The 27,137-nt window shown below is 38.7% G+C and overlaps 2 protein-coding genes across 3 annotated transcripts; both read right to left on the reverse strand.

Moving 5' to 3' along the window:
• Nucleotides 1–3,416: 3,416 nt before the first annotated feature.
• Nucleotides 3,417–18,998, reverse strand: helz2a (helicase with zinc finger 2a). 2 transcript variants are annotated; one of them, XM_035524420.1, is made up of 21 exons: nucleotides 18,799–18,998; nucleotides 16,747–17,787; nucleotides 16,466–16,649; nucleotides 15,263–15,370; nucleotides 14,921–15,056; nucleotides 14,334–14,775; nucleotides 13,423–14,064; nucleotides 12,503–13,298; nucleotides 12,302–12,377; nucleotides 8,698–12,208; nucleotides 8,535–8,620; nucleotides 8,264–8,407; nucleotides 7,955–8,110; nucleotides 7,657–7,801; nucleotides 7,388–7,504; nucleotides 6,985–7,177; nucleotides 6,122–6,256; nucleotides 5,705–5,917; nucleotides 5,311–5,458; nucleotides 4,791–4,958; nucleotides 3,417–4,570 (listed from the first exon to the last, which is right to left on the reverse strand). In XM_035524420.1, the coding sequence occupies exons 2-21, from the start codon at nucleotides 17,763–17,765 to the stop codon at nucleotides 4,458–4,460; spliced, it is 8,532 nt and encodes a 2,843-aa protein (XP_035380313.1). In that variant the 5' UTR covers nucleotides 17,766–17,787; nucleotides 18,799–18,998; the 3' UTR covers nucleotides 3,417–4,457. The 2 variants fall into 2 exon arrangements, with proteins under 2 accessions (XP_035380313.1, XP_035380314.1); XM_035524421.1 differs by lacking the exon at nucleotides 15,263–15,370.
• Nucleotides 18,999–20,764: 1,766 nt separating this feature from the next.
• Nucleotides 20,765–26,163, reverse strand: stmn3 (stathmin-like 3). Its single transcript, XM_027000734.2, has 5 exons — nucleotides 25,959–26,163; nucleotides 23,659–23,754; nucleotides 22,982–23,160; nucleotides 21,692–21,883; nucleotides 20,765–21,511 (listed from the first exon to the last, which is right to left on the reverse strand). The coding sequence occupies exons 1-5, from the start codon at nucleotides 25,975–25,977 to the stop codon at nucleotides 21,452–21,454; spliced, it is 546 nt and encodes a 181-aa protein (XP_026856535.2). The 5' UTR covers nucleotides 25,978–26,163; the 3' UTR covers nucleotides 20,765–21,451.
• Between the last annotated feature and the right edge of the window lie 974 nt (nucleotides 26,164–27,137).

Here is a 27,137-nt window from a genome sequence, read left to right on the forward strand (position 1 = left end):
AGCATGAGTTTATACAATAGAACTAAAATTGATGAGTTATGGGATTGGCAATCCAGATGTTGAACAGAGTGCGGCTGTCGGCAGCGAAGCATCCTCAGCGTAACATGTTGATGCGACACATGTAATGCCGCCTGGGCCTGAAAATAAAGCAGAAACCCTTCCCTTCCCCTGGCTGAGCCATGTGGTCTGGGAGCAGGCTCTAAATCGGGAGTGCTGGCTCGACTCTGCACCATGCGGCCTCCCCCACAGCGAGCAAGCGCGGTGGGTGTGGCCCTCGTCACGATGGTTTCTGAGGGGGGCCCCTCCCGAAGTGCTTCGCCTCATGCCAGCGCCCAAGGGCTCCAGTCAGCCTGAGCGGAGCCACCGCGGGCTGCCCACGCCACGTTAACAGTGCAGCTTTATCGAAGAGCTCCCCCTGCAGGGCCTGTGCCGTCACTTCACCCGTAGAGGCACGGCGCCTCAGGTAGGACCCCCCTCCACCCCCTTATCCTGCTGTGAACAATTCTATGCCCCGATGCTTACAAAACTGGAGAGTTATATATACAAATACAGGGGTGTGTCACAGAATGATGGAATTCATTTTTCTATCTAGTCCTAACTCTGTGCAACTCAGTTTATCCAGAGGCAGCATTCATAATGTGTTATTACATTATTTTCACAGAAGCCACAACATTGCACCGCACCCTGCCAGCTGACCAGCATGGTGTATGGGACTCCTCCACTGCACATATGAAAACAAGGCAGAACTATTATGCTATCAATAACATGAAGCTGAAACCCAAGACTGTAGTGCTTTGTTTTGGCATTCAACAAGAATGGAACTACAAGTAGCCTCAGGTCATTCTGAGCCAGGCTGGTTTTTCAGGACACTGAAGACATATAGACATGTTAGTGTTAGGGTTAGGGTTAGTTTTAGCACTTTCATCTTTCCAAGGCAAACACTATAGCTCTGGTTCCTCATTCAGTGACCCATAATCAGTTGATGGATTTTTAGAGCTAACTGTTATTTAGCAAGTTAATAAGCGCTTCCTAAGCAATCAGGCCTAATGTGGCACTAATTTGAAAAGTAAGGGAGTTGTGGGGTGAGCAGAGCAGCTGGTTTGAATCAGCAGAGGCCCCTGCCTGGGCTCTGCTTTACCCCCCCCTCCCATCCCACGCCTGCCCTAAACTGCTCTGCATGTTTGTGGAAGTGTGGCTGGCGGTCGGCTGCTTGGCCTGCTAGGCAGCGATGCTTAATTGGCCTTTGTTGTGGCAAGAGTAGGCGAGCTCTGGTCACATCTGTACAATAGTGATTGCTGCTGCCAGTACACATACACACACCTATACACCCCCCCTCCCCATATATATATATATATATATATATATATATATATATATATATATATATATATATATATATATATATATATATATGCATGCGCACTTGAAAGTGTACATGCATGCATGCGTAAACCTATGCCCCAACACACATACATACACACATTTATAAATGTGCATGATCATGATTTATGAAGCTCTGAAACAAGGCAAGCTCACTGAATTACAGTGAGAGCCAACTCACAAAGGCAATGGTGGGAGCCTCTGAAAAAGTCAGTGTTAAAATACTATGATATATTTCCTCTTTGTAAGGGGATTTTGAGAAGCGTGTAATTATCGCATTTACAAAGGAGAGCTTCTGAATAATAAGATGGTACGTTATTGTAGAGTTTAGGAGTGCGGTGTGTGTGGCCTGCTCCTCTCCTCCCAACCAATGAGGGAGGAGAGAAAGAGAGAGAGAGAGAAAGATGCTTACAGAGTGGAGGCATACCCTGACTATAATGTTACTTGTACTCTTCTTTGTTCAGAACTGACTCCATCTTTGTTTTTTCTGGCTCTGACATTCTTAGTGTGGTTGTTACGCAGGATTTAATAGATCAGTATCCAGTTATAGCTGACTTGATATGAGACTGTGATTTATCCATATTTACAAAATATTTAAATAGACCAAAATTCCTTTTATCCTACTATTGCCATCCCTTTTTTCTTCTGTCTCATATTCTGTTACACATTTGAATGTAATATTATAAAACTATGAAATGAATCAAACCCCCCCCACCTCCTCTCTTCCCTCCCCCATCCTTCTCTTTTTCTGTGCTCCAACTCTTTATCTCTTTCTCTGTCTCATGTGGGACTGATTGAGCTTGTGGATTCAGCCTCATCAAAGACGGCTGCGGCTGAGTGGCGGCAGCCCGCTGCAGCTCCAATCTCCCCTTGCCCTAATGAGGCTACATACACACACACACACACACACACACACACACACACACACACACACACACACACACACACACACACACACACACACACACACATACACACATACACACACACACATACACATACACACACACACACATACATACACATACACACACACACACACACATACACACACACACACATACATACACACATACACACACACACATACACATACACACACACACACACATACATACACATACACACACACACACACACATACACACACACACACATACATACACACATACACACACACATACACACACATACATACACACACACACACATACACACACACACATACATACACACATACACACACACACACACACACACACATACATACACACACACATACACACATACATACACACACACACACACACACACACACACATACATACACACATACACACACACACACACACACACACACACACACACACACACACACACATACATACACACATACACACACACACACACACACACACACACACACACACACACACACACAGATGCATAATGGCAGAAATACACTTAGTGCTGTGCATTCCATTAGGTTTTCATCTCACCCATCTGTCCTAATCTACATTGTCTCCTTTCTCTGACCATTATTTTCTCTTTATATATATATATATATATATATATATATATATATATATATATATATATATATATATATATATATATATATATATATTCATTTTCTCTTTCTCTTTATGCTTTCCCTTTTCTCTTCTCTTCTTATGAAAGTACCCTTGTGCCCCTGCAAAACCACAGCTTTCTTCAGAGTACCTAAATCACCCTGGCATGTGCCTTGCCTCCCCATCACCAAACACTGTATATGTCTGTATATGTTTCCTTCTTCTGTGTTATCGCATCAGTATGTATCATATAGTATGTTAGTGCAGAACTTTGACTGTAAAATCAACATAAAGGCAGAGGCACCCAGATTAATGTGTATTGTAATGTGAATGCAACCCACTATGTAGATGTTGGGTATGTAAAAATGGGTACCATTTGACAATGGTTTTGTGTAACATTTACAGGGTATGGCACACAATAACATCTGTAAAAAAAATTATAAATAAATAAAAAGTGAAGAAAAATGATTTTTGTCCTACCACACATGTTTAATTGAATAGAAAAAGCCATAGAGAGTGTTTCTTTTTTGCTCTATGTACAGACCTAGTAAAACAATAAGAACAGTAAAGTCAAACCACAACAGGGAATCAAGTTGATCCTTCAGGGTTATCATAAATTGATAGAGGATGACATGTTTAAGTGGAATACTTTCCAGTTTGAATGAGACTTTGAGCCCAACAGATGGCGCTGTTTAATAAAGTATAACAGTCTAAACAGGATGATCGTTATCTATGACATGCTGTGTGGTATACATTATATGCATTACATATATACATTGGACATGTTTTGTTTTTTTCTTTCATAAACATAAAAAAAAACCTTAACTCCAAGTTTAGAGCTGATACTGATAATAAATAACTTCTTTAGGTCTTTAATGTAGTTTTAGCAGTGAGCCAGGAAGTGAAAAATTCATACATATATTACTTAACAACTTTGCTAAATCTAACCAAAAAGGGAAAGGCAATATGACCAAAGATATCAAATTCCTTACATGGACTTTTCACATTTCTGACCTTCTTGAACTGACATTAAGGGACTTGTGTAAATTGAACTTCATCATGTCAGTCAGTTTTGGTCACATTAATTTTGTAAACTTTGTAAACTTGCCCCAGTTGAGTTTTTATATTTATTACTTACACATGGAAGTCTACATCTAGATATGGAAGACCTAAAAGAAAAGATCTTGATCTAAAAACAAAAGTCTTTTACACATTTTTTGTCACACCTTTATCTCATCATAGGTCATGCTAAAGAATTATAATATTACATAATTATTACAATATGTATAGTTCAATGCAATACAAAACATGGCACTCAACATTGGAAAAAAATGGAAAAAATGGAGAAACAAGAAATGTACACTTGGTCATAATCATCAATGCAGATTAAAGTGCATAGCTGGTGGTCCCTCAGGCTAGCCCTTCTGTGACTACCTCAGGCCAGCCCTTCTGTGACTCCCTTGGGCCAGACCTTCTGTGACTACCTCAGGCCAGCTATTCTGGAGATTATGCAAGTGACACTTGGATGTCCTTTGCAGGATCCACCAGACAGTTTTTGTCTTGGTAATGTTTCAGAAGCCTTTTCCACAGATAATTGCTCCATAGCAAGTCCTTGTTACCTATTAAAATGTGTATGTTAAAAACAGCACTCATTCTGGCATGAGTCCACTAGACTAGTCCACTAGACTAGTTGAAAACTACCTTGATTGACAAACAACGCATTTGAAACAAAATAGATAATATGTTGTTAAGAGGAGTGAGTCTACCTAATACCAGACATGTGGGCTGTTCATTAAATGCATTTTTTGGGTTTTTAATGTTTATGTTTGTAATACTCACCAATAATGCACAGCCCCTCCTGCGCTCTGGTGATTGCCACATTCACTTGGTGGGGATCAACGACAAATCCAAGTTTCTTTTTGAACCAAGCTTTTGTTGGTTCTACCTCAGTATCCATCTTAGGACAAGAGCGTACAGTTGACAAGATGACATATCGCCATTCACTTCCTGTAGATAAAAAAGGTTAGGGTTAGGGTTAACTCTAGCCCTTGCCAATGTAAACTCTGAGAAAGTGCACAGAAATTGCCAACAAAACCACCAGCTGAACCTTCATTACTGACCCTTGTACTTGAAAAACAATTAAGACTAAACAATAAATGTTACATTTTAAGTGTCATGCGATGTATGAATAAATTGGAATGAATCTGAGTAGCCCATCTCTAATTTGTTTAAATGGAAGTTGCAGTGAGGCATACTTGCTTTCAAAACAACCCTGGTCAATCTCAGAGCCTCATTTAACCAACCAATACAGCATAGTAAACATTACAACAAAAGAAGGTGGTTGTTATAGATTCAGTACCTTGACTCTTCATGATGGTGTTCACTGTAACAGCTTGATTCGGCCACAGGATCTCTTTGATCTTTGCCACCTGAGCATTGTATGGTGTCAGAATAGCAATCTCCTTTGCTGGTATCCCAGCCTTTATCAGACGCAAGGCAATTCGCACCTGAAGCAAAATACTTAGGGTTGATGCTATACCACAGTCAGACTTTATAAAAGTATTTAAAGTAGTCAGTTATCACACAGCAAATAAAAAATGAATGCAATAAAAAAGCTGCAACTGAGTGAGGTTTAAAGCTAAGAATACAATAGTCATAATAAAAGACACCAATACATGTACAAAGTAAATGTACAATGTAGAAAGTAAACAAACAGTGCACATGCACATTTAGCAGATGTTGGTAGTTCTCACCGCCTCTTTAGCCTCCTCTATGTTTGCTTTTGAATTTTCATTCCCTCTTTCTGTTGAGACCACCAGACTAATCTCTTTTCCTTCAATGTGGCCAAAGATGATGGATGTTGGTTTATTTGAACTGTTCAGGAAAACACTTGATTTGTATGGTATTCCAGTCTTTAGCTTTCCTTCGTAAAACACTTGAGAGGGAAATGCGCAGATGTCTTCTTGCTAAAAAAGGGCATCACAGAGTTAAACTGAACTGTAAAATCTTTATCAATCATGTATCTGACTACTGCTATTCTAAGTACAGAAAGGTTCTAATTTTATAAGTATACAAATACAACTACTAACAATTAACAGATACACATTCTGATTCTGCTGGTCTCTTATCCTATGATAGTGCCAATGTGTGTGCCAATATACACATCTTACCATTCGATACTGAGTGTCAAGCATTAGTGCTTTCTGCATGTAACGTTCAAACAGAGATTTTCCCATTCCCAATCTTTGGAACATCTCACAATGTACCACAGGCTGCAACTGTTTGTGATCTCCCAGTAGAACAATCTGAAAATTCATATTAATTATGCAATTTAGTTGATTGAAAATGTAATGTATTTGGAATGAAATACATAAGTAGTTACTTAGGGAACTGTGATGTTCTACGACTATAGCTAATTCTAACTGTGATTTCAGTAGGGAGGGAGTGGGACGTGAGTGTGGGAAAACAGTGTATTTATTATCCATCAAGACTCTAATAGCAACAGAAGCTCTGTGGTGAGTGGAAAAAACTGGGGAAAAGGCTGTGCTGCTTGCAATGGTTCTCTAGGCTTAGCGAGAGTAATTGTTTCCCTCAGGATGTCTATTGCATATAGGAACAATGTGCAACAATATGCGAGTGTTCCTATGGGCTTTAAACTGAGGGAGAAAACAAGGTAGCAAACAAGGCAAGGTGCAAGTGGGACAGGTGTGTGTGTGTGTGTGTGTGTGTGTGTGTGTGTGTGTGTGTGTGTGTGTGTGTGTGTGTGTGTGTGTGTGTGTGTGTGAGAGACAGTGGGTGTGTCCCTCAGTAGAGGTGCCTGCTACACTGTGATACTAATATAATATTACATTATATTCAAATTAATATTACGACTATCTTGTTAAAGGTACGGCTAAAATGAAATACCTTTTTTTATCTATTTGTTTGTTCATATTCAAAAAATGAACAGGATAACTAGTGTTTGATTATAGAGCCTTAAATAAAATCACATTGAGAATTGTTGGTAAATAAGGAAATAAAAATGAGAAGCTACCTGCTCAGGTTTATGTGTGGCCAAGGGAATGAAAGCCTCAGGCTCTGTCGCCATGGCACACTCATCAATAATGATCTGCTGAAAGCTGAGAGCATCAACCAGACTAGGATGCGAGGCTGCAGTACAAGTACAGAGGATGACATCGTGTTCCATAAGCTCATGCTTACGAGCCTTTTTCAGCCAGTCCTTGTACCTGTTTAAAATGGGACAAGTATTATGTCTTATAATATTAAAGCCTTTAGACAATTTTGGTCGAAGATAGTTAATATTTGACATACAATGAAGCATCAGTTCCAAAGAAGAAAACCTTCTTCAGTGTCAGAATGTTAACTTCAGATTTTGAGAATCTGCAAATAGGTAACCTTAAAGCACCTGGAAAATTTGTTCTTCTAGGTTGTCTTACCTTTTTATCTCTTCATCAGTGAGGGATTCTGCTTTTTGAATTCTTAAATCAAATTCCTTTATCTGACCTGAGAATGGGTTACTAGACATACGAATCCTATGATGCAATGTAATGGACCTAAAAAAAAAATAAATAAAAAAAAAAAAAAGCCACTTCTTTTAGCCGAAACTAGTGTAGTGGTATAGAGCCATTTTATGTACATATTTGATCATATCAAATATACTCACGCTGACAACATTCAAAAGTATCTCTAAAAAGTACAATAGTACCTGAGCTCTTTGTTGGGTTTTTCTACCCTTTGTGAATGACGGGACAGCCTCAGATTGCTGCCCGGATAAGGAAACTCCTGAATCTCCATCTGATCACTGTAGACCCTGAGAGGTTTCAGTTTGCGCTGAAGTTTCAGCAGTTGACCTACAAATCATGCACATGCAGTAATTGTTTTCTATTTTATAAGTGACTAACGAGTGATATTCAATGTTTATAGTTGCTTACTCTCTAACACTCTAGCACCTGTAAATGAGCCATGAAATAATGATACTAAAATAAAATTCTAAAAGAATTTACCTGCAACCACATCAACTGATTTATTTGATGGGCCACAGTACAAAATACACATCTTCTTTAGATCTTCCTTCCGAGCTTTTCTGGGATGAGAAAGTTTTTGGTTTTGTTGGAAGAACCAATATACAATGTGGACACCAACCACTGTTTTTCCAGTCCCTGTCAGAAATAGGGAACAAGGCACTTATTCACACACTGTGTAACGATCTCTGAATATTTAGTACTATTGTAATATTCTAGTAATACATTTTATAAAAGTCTGCTTATAAAATGTTAATGCAAAAAATGATAACGTATATATCTGCTTCTAACCTGGAGGTCCTTGGATAAGAGTGAACTCATTGTTTAGTGCTTCCTTTATGGCTTTGCACTGACTGTTGTTCAGGTAGGGAAACCCCAAATTAAGGTGGCCCTCAATCTCAAATCTGGTGGGTGTCCTTGTTTGAATTTGGGTTCCTAGGAATGAAAAAGTGTTAAATTAACTTTAAATGTTTAACTTATGAAGAAGGCATTTCCAATGCAAACTATTGAATTTCAAGTTGATGAAAAGGTTATTTATTTAAAGGCAGTAAAAGTGGCTTACTTTGGTTACATGTCTTTTTACCAGTAGCAATGGACTTCACAAGATGATTAGCTGTTGTAAGGTTGTCAATAGCACTCTCTTTGCGCCTGAGGAAATGAATAAATATATGAAACAAATACATTTTGTGTAATTAGTGTTATCAGTTCAGTGTGTCCATACTTACACATCAGGCAGAAGCTTTGGGATCAGCTCTACTGTGAATCTTGCAGTCGAGCACAAGATACTTTCTGGAACGTTTAACATAGGCATGTGGTTGATACGGAAATCAATCTCCATATATGTCAACTCTTTTGATTCTTCTTCCCCTGATACTTTGGTGACTACTCCATGGGCTATCCAAATGAGATCAGGTACATCCATTAGATCCAAATCTTGACCATTTGTAAGATGGTCTTCCAGAACTGAATTGAAATTCTTCTGTTGTATTCTCGACCGAATACATAGGAAACAGTTTCTGAGATTGCCTTCAATTGCCCATTGAGCTTTCTTCTCAAGAGGCAAGTTAAAGGATCCATGAAGACCCTCCTTGGAAGGTTTCCATTTCAGTGTTGCATCTACAATGACAATGCTCTCATTTTCTGCTACAGCACTGGCAGCTGATTCCATTTCACACAAAGGTTTCCATATTTTCTGATAATCCCTGTATGTGTTATATGATGTTCTTGAGGGATACAGTGCATATTTTGAAAAACACATGACTGGATTTTTAGAATGTTCCATGCAAATCTCAAATTTTGGGTTGACAATAAGCAGCTGAACTGCTGGCACCAAAAGTCCCCGTTCAGTATCGGTGCCCAACTGAACCTCAATAATTTCTCCTTGCTTTAGTTTGAGTGACATCTCAACAAAATGCTCTTCATTCACTTTGGATGGCTCTATCCTTGGAGGTGTTACAGAATCTTTTATGTTTCTTCTCACAGATTGTCTTGGGTGCACTGTTGAGTTTAACTGTTCAATCTTTGGAACAATGAAGGCCCAGTTTTCTTCTTTAATAGCTTCCACCAGGCATTTCCAGGACTCTGTTGGCACATGAGTTATTGCATTGTTTGCTTCTTGCTGTTTCAGCTCAGCATGGATGCTGGGACTAGAAAAAGAATATACCCTTCGCACCCACTTTAGTACCATGCACTTATTCTCTTCATCAAACATTGGCTGATCTGCCAATTGAAGATCCTTAAACATGATGTCAACCTTTTCTGCAATGGAAGTTCTGTTCAGTGGGAATGATATCCTGAAGTTATTTCCTGTGGGAGTGACTTCAACAATGTAAGCCACCTTACCTGCATTTTGAGTGGACAGCTTTGAAGCAAAATTCAAAGCATGTGATTTTTTTTCACATGCAGCTTGATTGTTATTTTTTTGAGCAAATTCAACACAGCATGTATCAATTTCACTTGAAGTGTACATGATTTCAGTGTTATCAAGTACAGAATGAAGAAGTCGCTGTACTATGATATCTACATAGCGACGTATTGGTGAAGAAGCCCAGGTGTAGCTGTCTAACTCTAAATCATAGTGCCCAATCCGTGAAAAGTGTGTTGAGTTGGCACGCAAGATATGTGCTTTGTAAAGAAACCTTCTCAACTTCAGCATAACAGGAAGAAGCTGAGGGTGAATATCATCAGTTGAAATAAGATCAATTATTCTGTAGATATCTTTATCCATTGCTGCAATCTCAAGATTCTTTAAAACAGATGTCAATATGGGGAAAGATTCAGAATCAAGAACTTCCTGGTCAGTATCAACAGTTTCTTGAATTGCACTTAGATTTTTCAGTTCTTCTGCTGTGCATTTAGTAAGTTGAGATGACAAATGGATGGACATTGGAAGGAAAGAGATATGTTGGTAAAGAAACTGATGAAACTTATCTCTGTCTGGTCTGTCCTGGCACCTTAGGGGTGTTAGGCTCATGGCTTTTTTGTCAGCAAGAAGCCTATCAGCAACTGTGTGGTTAAACATGATCATCAGCTCCTCCACCAGGATATGAGACTGTCTTCTTCCAATAACCTCATCTTCATCGGGTGCGTTATAGCACCAGTCTCCCTGTTTCCTGTGTTTCCGATGAACCTCAGCAAAAAGGGAAGCTACAGCAACACACCCCTCCAAGGTGTCAAAGCGAATTTCATTGCCTGAGGTTTTTAAGATATCCTCGGCATCTTCATATGACAGTTTCTTTTTAGAGCAAATCACAGATCTGAAAAATGTTCTCTTCTGGATGTGGTGTGTCTGTTTGTCAATTTCAGTTATCAGTGAAATACAATGTCTGTTGCATTGGGGAAGTAAGCTGAAAACTTTGGTGGCCAAGTTTTTTGGGAACATATATGTTGGTTCAGCTTCTGAAACATAGAATGCAGTTCCTTGCTTTCTTGCATATCTGTCCAGTTCACTATCTTTGGCCACGAAGCTTGCAACATCAGCAATGTGAATCCCTATTTCATAGTTTTGGCCTAAATCTCTCACACTGATGGCATCATCAAGGTCTTGTGAATTTGCAGGGTCAATAGTGAATGTCATTAGGTCAAGAAAATCTTTGCAGGCATTTGTAGATGAAAATCTTGCAGCATGTTCTAAATTTTCCATCTCTTTCTGAACAGGCAAAGGAACAGGCCTTTTTAGTTGGTACTCTACATCAAGTACCTTCAGTCCATTCTGTAGTGATGTAACTCTGGGAAGTGTTTTTACTACAATCCCTAAAGGAAACTGAAACCCCTCCCGCCACTTCAGGAATTTGACAACAAAGAGATTGTTCCTGCGTGCTTCCTCGTTAATTTTTACAAATCTTTCTACAGTCCATTTCTCAGGATTTCTTATGGCAATGTGGTTTGGTTTGTCCTTCCAAAATGGTGTGTATAGTTTAGGGATGCATATGTTAATTGGCATCATCACTTGATTATCATTATTGTCAAGAGTACAGACAAACTCTTTGGACGAAGCGTCACAAGCAAGCACTTCTATCACTTTTCCCTGTTGAGGAGATGTTTCAGAGGTCAACATTTCCACCATTACTATAGCTCCAGAGAATGACCGCCCCACATTTTTTCTGCCTTTGATCTCTATTTGTAAGGTGGGCTCATCAAGTGGCTTTGCATAGCCTGAGTCATATCTTTCCAAGACTAACTCACACCTGTAAATGCCAGGATTGTTCTTCCACATCAGCTGTGAATGAAGTATGGGAGGATTGCTTTGCTTCGGGTGCCTCATAACATTTATGTCAAGATTGTCACTATGAAGTACAGGAAACAGGCCCTCTTCTGTTAGCTTTATTTGCAAGTGATTGTCCTCATCAAGAAGCTCTTTCAATATTGGATCTTCATCAATGTCTGGTATCTCTGAAATAATTGATTCCCCATCACTACTGTCATCCTCTTCAGTTTCGATAATCTTTATCTCCAGAAGTTCTTGATTCAAGCAATCCAGAGTGAAATCTTCAGGATAAACACTTCCTTTGGCAATGCAATGGTTTATGTAAGACCTCCAAAGTCTCCAGCACTTTCCAAAATTAGAGCAGCACAGAGCAGCAGCATCTCCAACTACAATCACTTGGGACTGAGCTCTGGTCATGACTGTGTTCAGCACACGCATGTCATTGAAGAATTCAAGGCATGTGTTTTCAATCAACTTCAAGCTATCTTTGGTCTGCACAGTGGATATTATGATTACTCTGAATTGTTTTCCTGTGAAAAAGGCAATAATGTTAATAAATTGTGAATATAATTTCCACCTACGTCTGTCATAGGAACTTTTAAAATAAATAAATGTATCTGTACCTTGCACATTTTCTGCATTCTCAACAGTAACATCATGCAGTTCATATTGTTTCAGTCTTTTTCTTATTTCATACACCTGTGATAAAATGAGATTAATTCTATATGTTATATTCTATGTCATCTTACATATATGAATTATAAGTTCATAACAAGATTGTCATATCAGTATTCTGTGTCCATATAAAGTTAACATTGTGTTACCTGACTGCCCTGTGAAAGAACACAGATTGATGGTTGACGATTTTGATGTGGCCAGTCTTCAGGCCATTCATTCAGTACTTTCAAGACAATATCAGCAACAGTTTCAATTTGTGTTGCATTGAACCAAGACAAGGTATTTTTATCCAACCAGCATTGTCCTCTGGCATGATAGAACTGTAGAGCATATTGGTTTGGATGAGGAAATACATTTCCTTTAGCTTTGATCACATTCTTCTTGCCAACATAAAAATGTGTAGACACAAAATCCACAATTTCCTTTGTGGAGCGGTAGTTTTCATTGAAGATGATTCGGCTGTTTGTGGAAGTAGCAGTGTTCTCTGCCTGATAGTAATGAAAGAGACGATTTAGTAAAGTATGATCTGAGCGTTTGTCCTCTCCTACAGAGAAGAGCTTGGGCCCCATTTGCATGTGATCCCCAGCTAAAACAACTTGAGTCTTTTCCCCTGCCAAGCCAAGAGCCATTAGTGCCTCACACTCCAGCATCTGAGAGGCTTCATCGATGAAGATGTGGCTGAAGTAATCAGGTGGAAGCTGCATGTCATGAAAAAATCGCGCCACTGCAGTTGTTGTTATAATGATTTTTGTAGCATCTAGTGTATCTCTGTCAGGGAACTCAAAGTAGAAGCCATCTTTGGATAAACTGCAGTACTGTAGAATAATGCGATCAGTAGTTTTGAGAGGAATCTCTTTTGCTTTTATTCTGAGAGGCCTGGCTGGATGATTACCAGTAGATACACTACTATGGAAATGATCTTTGATATAAAGATCAGCAGAGCTACAACACAAGAAAGGAAAATGGTCAGTTAGATTCAACATATCTTGATTTCATAATACACTGTCAAAAACTGAACTTAAAATTGAAGAGCACTTCAAACATATTTGAAATAGCATAGATTTACCTGTTTGTGTGTGTACAAATCAAGATTTTGTTTTGCGGCTTCTGTGCTAGAGCCAGTGTAATCTTTGCAAGAGTGAAGGTTTTCCCAGTTCCAAAAGGCCCATATATCAACAGTGGTGCCATGCTGCTTCTGCGCATAGATGCTCCTAGGATAAAGTCCATAGCAGCTTGCTGCTTTTCATTCAGCTGACCTGGATTTGGTTTCACTGGAACTTGGACATTGCTGTCACTCAGGTCAGGAAGAACCCTCCTAAGGTCTGGCAGAATGTCAACAGCTTTGTGCATTTCACAAAACCATATGCGGTCCAACTGAAATTGGACCTCCATCTCAACTGTTTTATCAGTCTCAAGTTTCAGTTCAGTGCAGCATCTGTTTGAGAGCTGCAGGTGTAGTTCTGTGTCACCAGTGGTGTCTTTTAGAATTAGAGCTTCATAAGCACGTTGTAGGCCACCTTCAGGTTTTGACAAGCCTACAAGAACAGACTGAACATGTCTCTTCAGTATGTAGCCCTCTGGTGTATTGGGAGCAAGTGAATGGGAGATAGACACACTGCCAAAGAGTTCTCCAGAAATGGCATTTTTCAGTCCAAACAAAGGATTAAATAAAATTTTTTTAAAAGTCATTTTCCCTCGAAGGTTCAACCTAGACATTTAATTTTGGGCAGACATATTAATTCATATTAAAAAAAATTTCCATAGAATAATAAATTGTTTTCCAAGAATTACAAGACAAATACCTTTTTTTTATAGTAACATTTTAAATAATTTAAAGGTTTGTGGGTAAACAATTACCACTATGTTTATTATTTACATATAGATAAATGCTGTACTAGGAATATGGATTAAGAATTAATTTTCACTTTTTGCCAGTATAAATTATAAGAAAAATATGTAAGGAAAGTTAAATCTTACCTGCTAACCAGTTGACCTTCTGCCATTTCTTCCTGGTAGAGAAAGCTGTGCATTTTTTTTTTATAATTCTGGCGATTGATTGAGTCATCTTCTTTGGTTACTATGTTTAGTTGTTGTTTACTGTTCTTGTACCTTTTTAATAGCTCATGGTGTGCTCCTGACCTCCACTGGTATGGGATGATTTCAACATTTCCCTCTTGCCAGATCACAGGCACCTGCTCACTGTGTTTTGTGCTCTCTGGTTGCAGTATTTGAATGGATGTGTCACTGCGCTGTTGACTTGCTCCATCATCTTGAGCTCTCTTGGGCTCTGGAAGCAGCTGGGGCCCTACTCTGACTCTGAGCTTTTGCAACAGAACTGGCCTCATATCAAAGTCAAATACTAGCCATTGTTCATACAGCCCAGAGCAAGTAGATGTGAAGGACACTATAATTTCATACACTAGAAAAAAAGTTAAAAGTTATTTAGATATTCTGTGCAGGTAGTACCTAAAACGTATAGCAATTTGAATTAAAGGAAAAAAGTTCTTGATAAATATGATTAATCCTCTTTTTTTTTAAATTATTATTATTTATTTTTTTTTTACCTTTTTTAGTTGTGGATGTGTCTTGGGTCTCAAACCATATGCCGTTGGAGTATGAGCGTTCTTCATGGCTATCTGAACTAAGTGCAAATGTGGCACCTACGTCCTGCCTCAGTAAAGCAACCACATCCAAAGCTGCCTAGAAGCACATACAAAAGGTTTTCCTTGCTATACAAATACATTTGGAAGAAATATGACTATTGAAGTAGATCATGACAGGACTGCCCAATTCATAATACTTAACACATATCTAACTACAAAGCATTATATAATATTCTGTATAGGCTAATACATAAACACTGATTTTTTTTTTATTATAAACTGAATATTTGTAATAAAAATAACCTTAGATTTAATTTTGAAAGTCCATCTGTGTGATATTTTCTCTTGTCTTATAAAGATATTGAGATCAGTGTCACAGCTAACAGATACCCCTTGGAGAGATTCTTTCATCTAAAGGCACAGGAATAAAGACATTAGTATCAATAAAATCATTTCAATAAAAAAACAAAGGGCCAGGTTAATACAACTTGACGGTAACCTCGCTGTGCCATGCAAAATGTATGACACGGTATTTAATTCTAATCATAGTAAATGTGAGTGCACAGGTGTCGCCTTACCACTGTGCTACATTCACCTGTTCCCAAGATTAAAGCCAATCAAAATGGACATGTAAATTATCCCATACATATTAAAGACACACGCTCAAAAACAGTTCACTTATTAACCCCAGTTGTGAGACGATGATGAAAACTGCCAGTTACATAAAAATGTCATACATACATTTGTAACTTTCCCCAAGAGAGGAATTGCATGGTTGCGCTGAATTGATGACTTCATGACTTCTAAATCGTGGTAAAACAGTAAAAGCCTATATTCTCAGTCTATATTTGTTTTTAGTTTCATTCTCTGCAATAGCCTAACTAAATTGCGTACGGCCAAAGTTTGTGGCATTTTGAAATACTGCTTTAGCAAGTCAGCTTCCTCTTCATGTAATCTTACTATTGTAATTGTAAACTTTGTCATCATGCTCACTCCAAAAATGTGCCTTTTAAATAATCTGACAGTTAGCTATATGGGTGTGTGTGCAGATTTTTTATTGTGACTTGCATGAGTGACCAAACATTGTTAGAGAAAAGATCATCCAGTCCACATTAGCTTCATAACAGGACATCTTATTTTCCCTATTTTTTTTTTTTTTTTTGGACTGGTGTTATGTGCAAATGTGGACAAAATGTAGTGGCGCCATATATTGCGCAAATGGCTAAATACGCAGGCAATCCACATAAATGCGTTACTGTCAGGTTATATCTGATGGAAGGTTTTATGAATTTGGCCCATTGTTTGCCCTTGATGCCCAACTGAACTTGAATGAACAGTTAGAGTTAATGTAACATTGATGAATTCGAAATGTACTTTTCAAAATCAATAGACATTTAGAGTTTCCAATGAGCTAAGTACCAAAATCCAATTATAAAACTGATGTAGATTACTGGCATGGCTACAGCTATTTAAAGAAAAAGAATAATATCGGCATGAGGTCCATACAATCATGTCTTTGTTTTCACTGTGCCTGTACTCTTCTAGCAGGATGTCCTGGTAGGACAGTAGGCCCTGCTTATCTGCTGCCCGTGCTTTCCTGCGTGAAGCCTTGTGTCGATCTCGCCATTCCTGGAGTTCCTCCACACTGTGGGCCTTCATGCAATTATCTCCATACTCACAAGTAGCCATTCTGTGGGAAAATATTGAATTTATCCAAGCTTGCACAGCGCACAGTTAACCTGAGCTTGCACTGAACATATCGCATAGGGGCTAAACTTGATTTATACCTTTCACACAACCCAAAGATTTTGCTTGTTAGTGGTGGGTTGCGATATCTCCATGTAAATGCTGTTTCTTCAAAGATCAGTCTCCTGTGTTTCACAGTGAAGCAGTGATTCATGAACTCTTCATATGTGTGGAACTGGCATTTGCAAAGATGACAGTAGTGTGCCTGTCCTGGCTTTTGTGGCGTGTCACATGACCTAGTCCTAGAATCTCCTGTCTGCAGGCCCTGTGAACCATGGAGCAGATCTGAACGATTCAGCCTCCCCCTACTCTCAGACTCCCACACAGCCATTTCTATTTCACTGTGAGCAAACCAGCAGCGCCTTCGGCCATGCCAGCATGGTTCTCCCTTCTCTACATACTTACAGTACTTCCACCGCTGGACATTATTTTTGGGTAGGGGTCTGACCTCATCATAGGCCACCTTTTTTTGCTTGTCCATGTGGCAAAAGACCAGAACAGGCTGACAGACATGTCCTGAAGCACAGATTGTGCCTGGAACCCTTGATGAAATCTTTTGAGGACTGTCATGAAAGCAGGTCTTGCACAGTTCCACAAATGTTCCCTGTAAACTACAGGAGATCTCCTGCTGTGCTCCAGGGCATTGTGCTAATGGTTTGTCCTGCTGGGCTGGGCATGTGTAGTCATTATCTAACAGGCTGATGAGCTGAGGGAGGTCAAGACTTTCTGCCTTCATGAAGTTCCACACCACAACTTCCTCTGGGCTTCTGGCAAAGGAACATTTATGTCCAAACCTTGAACATCCTTTTCCTTCAGTATAGTAGCAGCAAACTGCATACTTTGAAGGATTTGAATATTTTGGCCGTTCGGCTACTTGCTTCCATTGATTGTAGCTGCCTTTTGGTCTGGCCAGTAAAATGGATTTTAAGCAATGGTGGGTAATGGGCTGAAGAGAGTATGAAATGTCACTGTTCCTTCTACAGCACTGGCTACATCTTACACACACATCATGCGTCCGTTGTAATTTGTGTAACTTATGATTATCTCCAGCAAGAGGCATTATTTTATCAATGTATATTTGCCTACAAAACAAACAGAAAGATGAAAAAAATCACACGGAGTACATAAATTATGTAACACGACTAAAATAAACCAGTTTATTCACATTACATACACCTAGAATCACTGGAGATGTATGAATGGAGCGCTAGGCCACCCAGGAGAATTGCAAAAATGATAAAGAACAAGCCAGCCATTAAAACCTGTACTAAATACTTTTAACTTGTTTTTAAGTAATATTACATTAGCATTTGTTTATCAGTCATCAGAGTTGCTCTGTTATAGCTTAATTGTATTTTCACTAGCGTGTCAATGTGATTTCAATTTGGACAGTTGTAACAGATGATGTATTTTTTACTTTTATGTTGAAGTTACAGTCTTTAGCAATATTCTCTGACACAGAGAACTCTAGCTCACACGTAGCAGTGCAGTACAATCGAACAAACATTGAAACTTTCCGGCTCAAACTTCCTGTTTTAGCGCTACTGTACGGCATCAGCACCTCCCCAGGTCCTAGTGCCCCTTATTTCCGTAAACTGTGAATTTGGAGACACGGTGGCAAGCCTGAATAAGATAGAATGAACGAGAACTGTTGACGATTTAATCTAGTAATGGATGTTTATTTGTGGTGGGGGTGGGCTAAAGAACATTTAAGTTCTTTAAGTTCTAAAACAAACCTAACGACGCCTATGCATACGCCAACAGTCCTAAACACTATAAGACTGTATATTTTTTAAAATAGGGCATATAAAAAGCTCCAGTAATTTAATGGAAAGTTTACCAACTTTGTATTCTCAAATATACGTCAGTCCCTATAATTAATGAGAAATACATGCGTGATGTATACCCAATTAATTTTAAATTTATTACAATAGAACGATAACAACTTCTATATTTAAAATAACAATAATGACTTAAATATAAATAAAAGATTTAAGTCAATACGATGAAAGCGAGATTATTCCCATCTAAACTCGTTTAATAGTAAAAGGTGTTTTAGATTTTCTGTCATTAAAATATAAATCGCATCTTACCTTAATTTGCCATTTAAGACGTCTTTTATTGTACAATAAATATAAACTCTCTAGTGAAGCGTCTGTTGCCCGCTGTAACAAAATCATCTGTCTCCTACCAAGAAGCGTCCGTAATATTTATACTGTTTCCCCTCCCTTCTTCTGTCATGCTCTTATCGCATGTAACTCCATGGTGATAACACAAGTTCCTGCGCATTTGTTCCGGTTTACTGAGAAACAGAGACTTAAGTTTCAGTTTCACTATTAAGGAAATCCTGTGCATACTCCCAAACAGGTCATGTGCGCAAAAATATTGTCCATGAGTTCATATCTGGTTAATGCTCAACCTTTATGTCGTGATAATTTTACCCACTAGTAGTGGCTACATAAAAACTGTACTTATATTATAATAGTTGGGACACTTGTTAAGGTAATAATAATAATAATAACAATAATAATAATAATAATAATATCAAAACAAGTAAATAAAATACATGGTTAAGATGTTATTTGCTGTTCAGGTTTCAAACTTAGTTTCATGCATTAGTGCTGTAGCACACATGCTACACGCCACATTAACAACCACAAACAAGGAAGTGTTGTTAGTACCACTTAGATAGCATCATAATGAGTCAAATTATGACCCAAATAATGGATATGAATTGTTATAAAGAAGAACCTGTTGTGTTTTAAAGGTAGGGAGGACCTTTCATGCAAGCGTAAAGCCACATAAACTTCCTTGCATGTTTCTCATGAAACCCCTATTATGCTTTGGGTTTTTTGTTTGCACATTGTCACAGTGACCTTTGTACATGCTTTGAGCATTCAGGGTGGTTGCACTGTGTAAACAAAGCTTATTAATATCATCTGATGCAATTATATTTCACCAATCACTATTTGCAGTGTGTGGGCGAGAGTTGCATAATGGTGCTTACTAAGATGTCTCAAGATCAAGACATTAACTTTGCTAACTTGAATGTATATCCATTGCGACAGTTCTTTAAACACCAAGTTCATATCTCTGAGCATTACAAGGATACGATTCAGTCATTAACAATTTCAGAATGAGTTTACCATGTCAACCAGATAGTACATGCATAATAGAAGAGTAGCTATCAGGTAGATAATTACTCGATCATGTGGAGAAGGGAAAAAAAAAGATAAACAGCTGACCAGAGCTCAGGTTCAAGTTTCATATTTGAAATGATTCTAGAATTCTAATCTCACACACAGCACCTCCTACCAACATTCTCTCTTTGTCTATCTTGCCCTCACTCTTGTTTTATGCTCTGGTGTTGGTTGGAAATTTACCACACACTATATATTATAATATGTGTGATGTTAATAGCAGCTGTACTGTTCAAAGGTTAATCGGATCTACTGCTGTTTATCTTAGAGCCAGACACTGTGCATATTTAAATGCCTTTCCAGCACTGCTGACAATAGATAAGCAGTTGGCCAGTGGCTCTCTGGCAGTAATGACATAAAATAAAAGACATCTCTGCACATTTTATCTCCTTAACAATTGGATATAAAATGTTCACTATATAATGTCCTTAAGAGGAACTACTGCCACAGTTAACATCTGCTTCAATACACTGACAGTAGTCTGGTGGGGTGCTTCTGACTGGGTTCTCTTACATCTGGAACTGCTAGCTAACAATTCTTCAACTTTTATTATCAATTTTAATTAAAACTATGCTGCATTTTAAAAGAGAGGTCTTCAATCACATTTATTAGTATTAAGGTGCATTTTCTATCAGTATCATTCTCAATCAGGTTTTGCTGAACCTGTATTGGCACCTTCAATATATATTATTTTCTTGTTAATTTCTAAACCATCTTGTCAATTATGTCCGTTCGTTGCAGAAAGTTTTAAAATAAGGCTTATATTATATATTAAATGTAGCTAATAATTTTTACTAGTAGGATTGGTTTAAAATAGTGGATAAAGAGTGTGTATATCAATTACATCTTTGACTGTAGGTCTGGGACAGGTCTGGTTTTTATTCATTTAAACTGGTGTGGATTCATTCCTTAAAACTAATGTACACATGCAGTTTAACACATTTAATTGTGCTTCATTAATATACAGGTAACATTCCGTAAGGCAAACAAGAGCATTGCAGACTATGGTAATAAATTAACTGCTAAACTTAGAAACTGTAAATTAAAGGAACAAACTATGTTATATCCCATTACTAAACTGATATTGCTATAGTGGTTTTAAGCATTATCATCCAATACATATATTGTGCCAGTGCCATCATTCATTAGCTGCTCTTTCCATTTACACACATATTACAAACCTAATCCTTTCATACAAGAACCAGAAATGACAGAAGTGTTGTTGTGTGACTCTATAATACTTGATTTTTATTGTTTTGTATAATCTTCAGTATATGGTTAATGCTCATATTGCTTTGCTAACTGAAAAGCAGGGGTTGTATAAAGTACAGTGTCAATGTAAATGTCAAGTTGAAATTTTTATGAAGATAAGACATGTAGAACTACAGTAATAGCTGTTTGAATCTTGTTTTCTTGAGACTGATACAATGAGTGAGAATGACTTCTTAAGACAGAGTGGCTTTAAAAAGTGAGATTTTCCCAAAGCCAAAAATGATTGGCTACGGGGTGTATGGAGGCAGGCCTTGGAAGTAGTGAGGGGGTATTCTTAGCCAGAGAGTTCTGACTGCACCTCTTTATTCCTGCGTACCTCTGCAGCGTGCAGCTCCTACAGAGAGAGCACATCCATTAATATTTAATCCATTGATTCATGTTATAAACAGTTTAATTGTTTTTCATGGTGTTCCTACTGCAGCACTTGTAGGCTGCACCCCTACACTGCCTAGCAGTGCTCATAGCGCAGAAGACAGAAGACTAATAAATAACTAAGGGAAAAATAGCGACTTACTTTTTCCCTCAGACGCTGCTTCAGAGCACTGAGACGGGCCGTGCGATTCTCCTTGCTCACTTCCATTTTATGATTGAGCTTCTCTTCAGCCATCTTGCTGTAGTTGTTGTTCACTTCATGGGCCTTGTTGAGGACCTCCCTCTCATGCTCACGCTTCTCAGCCAGCTGCTTCAGGACCTGCTGTTCCTGACTCTGTGGCCAATGAGAGAGAGAGAAACAAAGAGACAGAGCGACAGACAGACAGTGTAAATGACCATTCACTCAGTGTACAGTTATTTGTGACCGCACCTTTAAGACTGAGAGTAGATGTGCTGCCCCAGCAGCACGGGGAAGTTAGTAGCCTCGTTTTCATTCTTTGGTCTCCGTAAAACTTCTTCTTTATGTTAATTAGAGTGGACATTCAAGCTCAAAGTAAATAAATGCTGCTGGCATTCACATAACAATGGATTACAAAAGGATTGAACAGTAAACATAAGGAGAACTTACACAGAGCTTTGAAAAATACTGCAGCCCATGGCACAGGGCGCGAGGTATGAAATACTGAACTGCTGTAAGAAACTGATGCCGAGTTGTGTTCGTGTATTTTGTAGCATCAGTGAAGTTTTCTGTCTGTTCGATTATTACTGTCTCACGAAACCCACCTGTTTTTTATGCCGTTTATGGCGTTTACAGTATCTTCTGGTATTTAAGTTGATGTCATCAAGTCTGTTCATGTTACTTATTTGAACTGGTGAAGTTAATAGCATCATTGTATTTTCTTTACCTTTGCTTCTTCATCTTATAGTTTTCACGGCGCTCTTTACAGTGCTTGTCATGCTCATCAAGTGCTCATCAAAGAACTAACGGCATTTGACGTCTAACAAGCGGAATAAACCTAGGCACCCTTTAGAAAGACTCTGCGTTTTGTTCATCGAGGCCAAGGGCTGTTACAGACTGTGAGAGAAAGAGAGAGAACTTACCAGAATTTACAGAAGTGCTTTGTGTTCTCTATCAAATGCATATCCTCATGCCAGTATAGATTAGTGGGGTTATTGTCACGATATTGTCACTATTTTCAGTCTAAAGCCCTGGTTAAAACGGAAATAAGACAAAAAAGTTTTTTGTTTGTTTGTTTTTTAAGTGCTCAATGACTCAGTGAAGAACCGAGCGTTTTAATCTTTATTTGAAAACTGCCAAGGACACTTCTGTGACCTCTCCAAGAAGTGCTACAACAACTAAACATACTCCTAAGCTGTCTGAAAGGGTTCTTATTTTATCTGATATGCAGCTGACATGAAACAGTTCTCTCACCCTTCTCCTTTCTTCAGCAGCATCCAGCTTCTTCTGCAGGTCTCTCAGTGAGGGCGCCTTCCTGTACGCTGCCACAGTCAGGCTTTGGGCCCGGTCTGGAGACAGGTCAGTGGGGCTCTTCAGAATGACCTCAAAGGCCTGCCCAGAGTTTCGATTATTCAGGGACTTTACCTCCATGTCTGGCATGGAAGAGCAGGGTGAAGGGTGAAGAAGAGGGGAATAAAAAAGTGACAAATTTAGAATGCTGCATGCAAGTTTACAAGAAGTGGCATGTGTGAAAATAATTGCCATCAGTTACTTTTCAACTACGCAGTTCAATTTGACACATATGTGCATGATAATCATTTATCATGAAGGTAAATGGCTGCAGTATGTTTAGAAGATCTAATTCTTCTTATGTCCTGAAGGCCATCCTGGAACATAATGAAATTATGAAGAGGAACTATACTGTACTGTTTTTGGCTAAATTAATTTATACCCCACTGCATTTTGGAAGATACTAGTTTATTTTACATTTTTTGTGTTTTTTTTTTTTTTTCAAACTATAGTCAGGAAATTGCCATAAGATGCAACCTTATAATTAGAGCTATTTTCACTTTCAATTTGTATAGTTCTTTATAACCTATACCACTCCATTTTCTTTTTTAAGCAGCACAGAAACATGAGGGGAAACATACCCTCAAAGTGGCTAAGGGTTTGGGTATGAGGCTTCTGGTACAGACAGGAACAGATGAGAGACAACATCGACATCTCCTTCAGCTTCTCAGAGTATGCTGGAAAAGGGAGACGTGAGGTAGGCTTTTCGATCACAGGGGATAAACTTTTCACAAAGGAGCCTGAAAACTCTTTTCATTTGAATCATAAGATTGTCTTGCGACATCTAGTGATCAAACACTGAACTGACGCAAGCAGACACTCCCTGTCCGAACTTCGATGACTGCAGAACTGGGATTCTTTTGTGAGAGAGAAAAACAGAGAGGGGAGAGGGGGCGAGAGAGAGAGAGAGAGAGAGCGAGAGAGAGAGAGAGAGAGAGAGAGAGAGAGAGAGAGAGAGAGAGAGAGAGAGAGAGAGAGAGAGAGAGAGAGTCTGGATAATGAAGGGGGACAGGACAATGATCTTATCTATTATTCAGTTACATTCAGCTCCCACTTGTCTACTCAAATGTATCTTGCCTCAACCAAAACACAAGGGTGGCTTTGCCTACAGTAGCATAAATGGTGTTTTCAAATCACTGCTTTCAAGCTGAAAATTCAAGCATATGATTCCCAAGCAATAATACTAAACTTATTTTATTATAATCTAAATTCTCAAAGAATTATGTCATTGATGATACAATGATACAACATTGCATTTTCTGTCATTGAACTGTAACACTTAATTATCACATGGCACAGTAGAAGCTGCCAATCAGATCCCACATGACCTACATTATACATACATTACTGATCTGCTCCAAGCTGATGGCTCCTTTTAAAAAGGCAATTCATGACTGAAGATTTGTGACTTCTTCCATCATTTACCACTATCATTACATCTAAGCCAGGACATTTCCTTGTTTTTTTCCAGAAAGGAAGATTGAAGTTACACTAGGTTTTTTCTTATGAAAAATAGGATATTGTTTTTCATATTTGTATGATAATAAGTAAATAAAAATAAGGAAATGTTTGGATGTTATTAGTATTGTAGTTAACGGGCAATGTGACTCCCAGGAGCCATGCAATGTGAAGGAGAAAGAATTGGGAGCAGTGCATGTGATTTATCACCCTCCAAACCTAATGGAGGGGTGACTTTGCAGGATGGCTGAGACTGCAAAAATAAGACCTATTCTTGCCTAATAGTAATGTACCCAACATAATATTTAACACTTTTCACATGGATTGTTTAGCTTACCAGCCCCATGTGCAATATAAATACATAAAGACAAACAGCATAAACAAATTGCATACTATGTCTGAAACCTGAAAGCAAAAATAATAATATATATATTTGAGGCCCTACAACTCTACTCTGCATTGTTAATCCATAATCACCACACAGAAAATGTAGAGCTATTGTAAAATATATTGCAAAATCTATGAAGACTGCATGTTCCAGGTACAGGTTAAGACTTCCTTTAGAGTGAATATTTCAATGCAGAATCCCTGCTGGTGCTATTCAGTGAACAGTCTTATACTGCATCAGTAAAACCTTCCCTAAGGTTTTGAATTACATTTATTCAAGTCTGCAAATCTGTAGCACATAAGATCACAAAAGATGCTATACAAGTCAAATGCAAGGATTTAATCTCTAAAGTAGGGATCAGTTTTCATTTTTATGAGGAGAGGCTGCTGAATAAACTCTGAGATGATTCTCCCTAAAAGCAAGCTGAGGGGGTGGTATTCTTTGTATTTTTCAAGGACTGACATTCTGAGTGTATGTGTGATTTATGAAAACCTTTTTTGTCCATACTGAAATCCTGAATGCACACTCGAGCATACACATACATCTCTCCACATGGTCCCAGGAGGAGGCAGACGTGTCCTGTCCCAGAAAATTGCAGCGCAAACATATATCACACCGCACTGCTACCCATGAACTGAAACTGCATTTTTTAAATACCATGAAATCTGCAATGGTGAGCGTCAGCACTGCTGGCTGTCTAGCGTACTAGGAGATGCAACACACACACACTCGCACTGCGTGCCAAATCAGAGAAATAGTCCTGCAATATGCTAAAAATTCATCTGTGACCCCATATTCCTTTTACATTTTAGCATAACATTACAACAATATTGCCAAATTCTATTTAAGCAGGTTACTGGTACAGTGAGAAGCTAAATAAAAACAAAACAGCATGTGCTTATTATAATAAAAACTGGTAGGTAACAGGAAGTTCAGTGGTTATGCATCATCCTTCCAGAAGCATCAGCCGAGCTTGTAGCAGGCTAGACACAGCTGAAGCCCTGCCCAGGAGAAAAAGATTATTTGGGGCCTTACCTGCTACGGTGCTGGCCATGATGGAGCTTGAAGTGGTTAGACGAAGGACAGCAGAATGAAAAGAGAGAATGTGAAGAGGAAAGAGCCTGACAAGGAAAGGTGACTAGAAGGCGAGTGGCGCCGAGCTGGTGTTCTTCACTGGCTATAGGAGGATAGAGGAGAGGGGGTGAGGAAGCGAATGACAGGCGGAGGGAGGGCAGACGAAGGGGTAGAAAAAGAGGGAGGGAGGAGGGATGGTGGGTTGGTACAGGCAGAGTAGGTGGTAGGAGACCTAGGGAAGCAATTAGTGTGACAATGCAATTGGATTTTATTGAAGGCGTGAGTGGTGACAGGGAGAAGACGATTGAAATGGGAGAGTGCAGTCCTGTTGTCTAGGAAACAAAGAGCAAATCTGCTGCTTATGCGAGCGAGCTCCCCCTCCCCACACACACACAAAAATCAGGTCAGATCTAAGGAGTGCGTCATAAAGATGACAACAGTTACAAAGGGTGAATGGGAATGTTAACTTGTACAAAATGTAGTAGCTGTTTTATTTACACTTAATAAAAATGTCAATGGCTTCTATATGTAGGACATTATTCTTTCTTTTGTGGTACTCAAATGGTGATTTCCAGATCCAGTAAGATGAGGGTTTCATAATCTGAAAAATTTCTGGGATTGAATGATTACTGTTTTGCGATGAGTGACATAATTAAGGTTCCTATAAATACTTGTAGTATACGGACATAATACATCTTTCAATTATGCTCATTATTTTGGAAATAATTATTTTTAAAGACAGGACACAAAATGGCACCTCTACCTCAGGTAATGATCAGCTCACAGTTACAGTGATGCCTGCAAGAGGGCTCCGTCCATGCAGTTGAACATAAAGTCAAATGCTAAATGTTACCCTAGGTCAACCATTTTTACCATTCCACCTAGAGTAATCTAAACAGTTATGGAATGCAGAGCTTTACAACATATATATTGATATATCCTGATCCTAAGATCTAGATGTTTGTAAAATACCTGCAGACTATGAAAGGGTTAAAATTTCAAATGATTTCCAGTGAAAATCACAATACACCATGTTCAAAGGCTGAACGTCACTTGATAGGATCTACATAGGGATCTCACATTACCTAAAATCATCATGCAGTATTTGATTCAACAATACATACATCACATCAGAGCAAT

The sequence above is a fragment of the Electrophorus electricus genome, chromosome 3 (assembly GCF_013358815.1).
Source record: "Electrophorus electricus isolate fEleEle1 chromosome 3, fEleEle1.pri, whole genome shotgun sequence".
In the NCBI taxonomy this organism is placed as follows: domain Eukaryota; kingdom Metazoa; phylum Chordata; class Actinopteri; order Gymnotiformes; family Gymnotidae; genus Electrophorus; species Electrophorus electricus.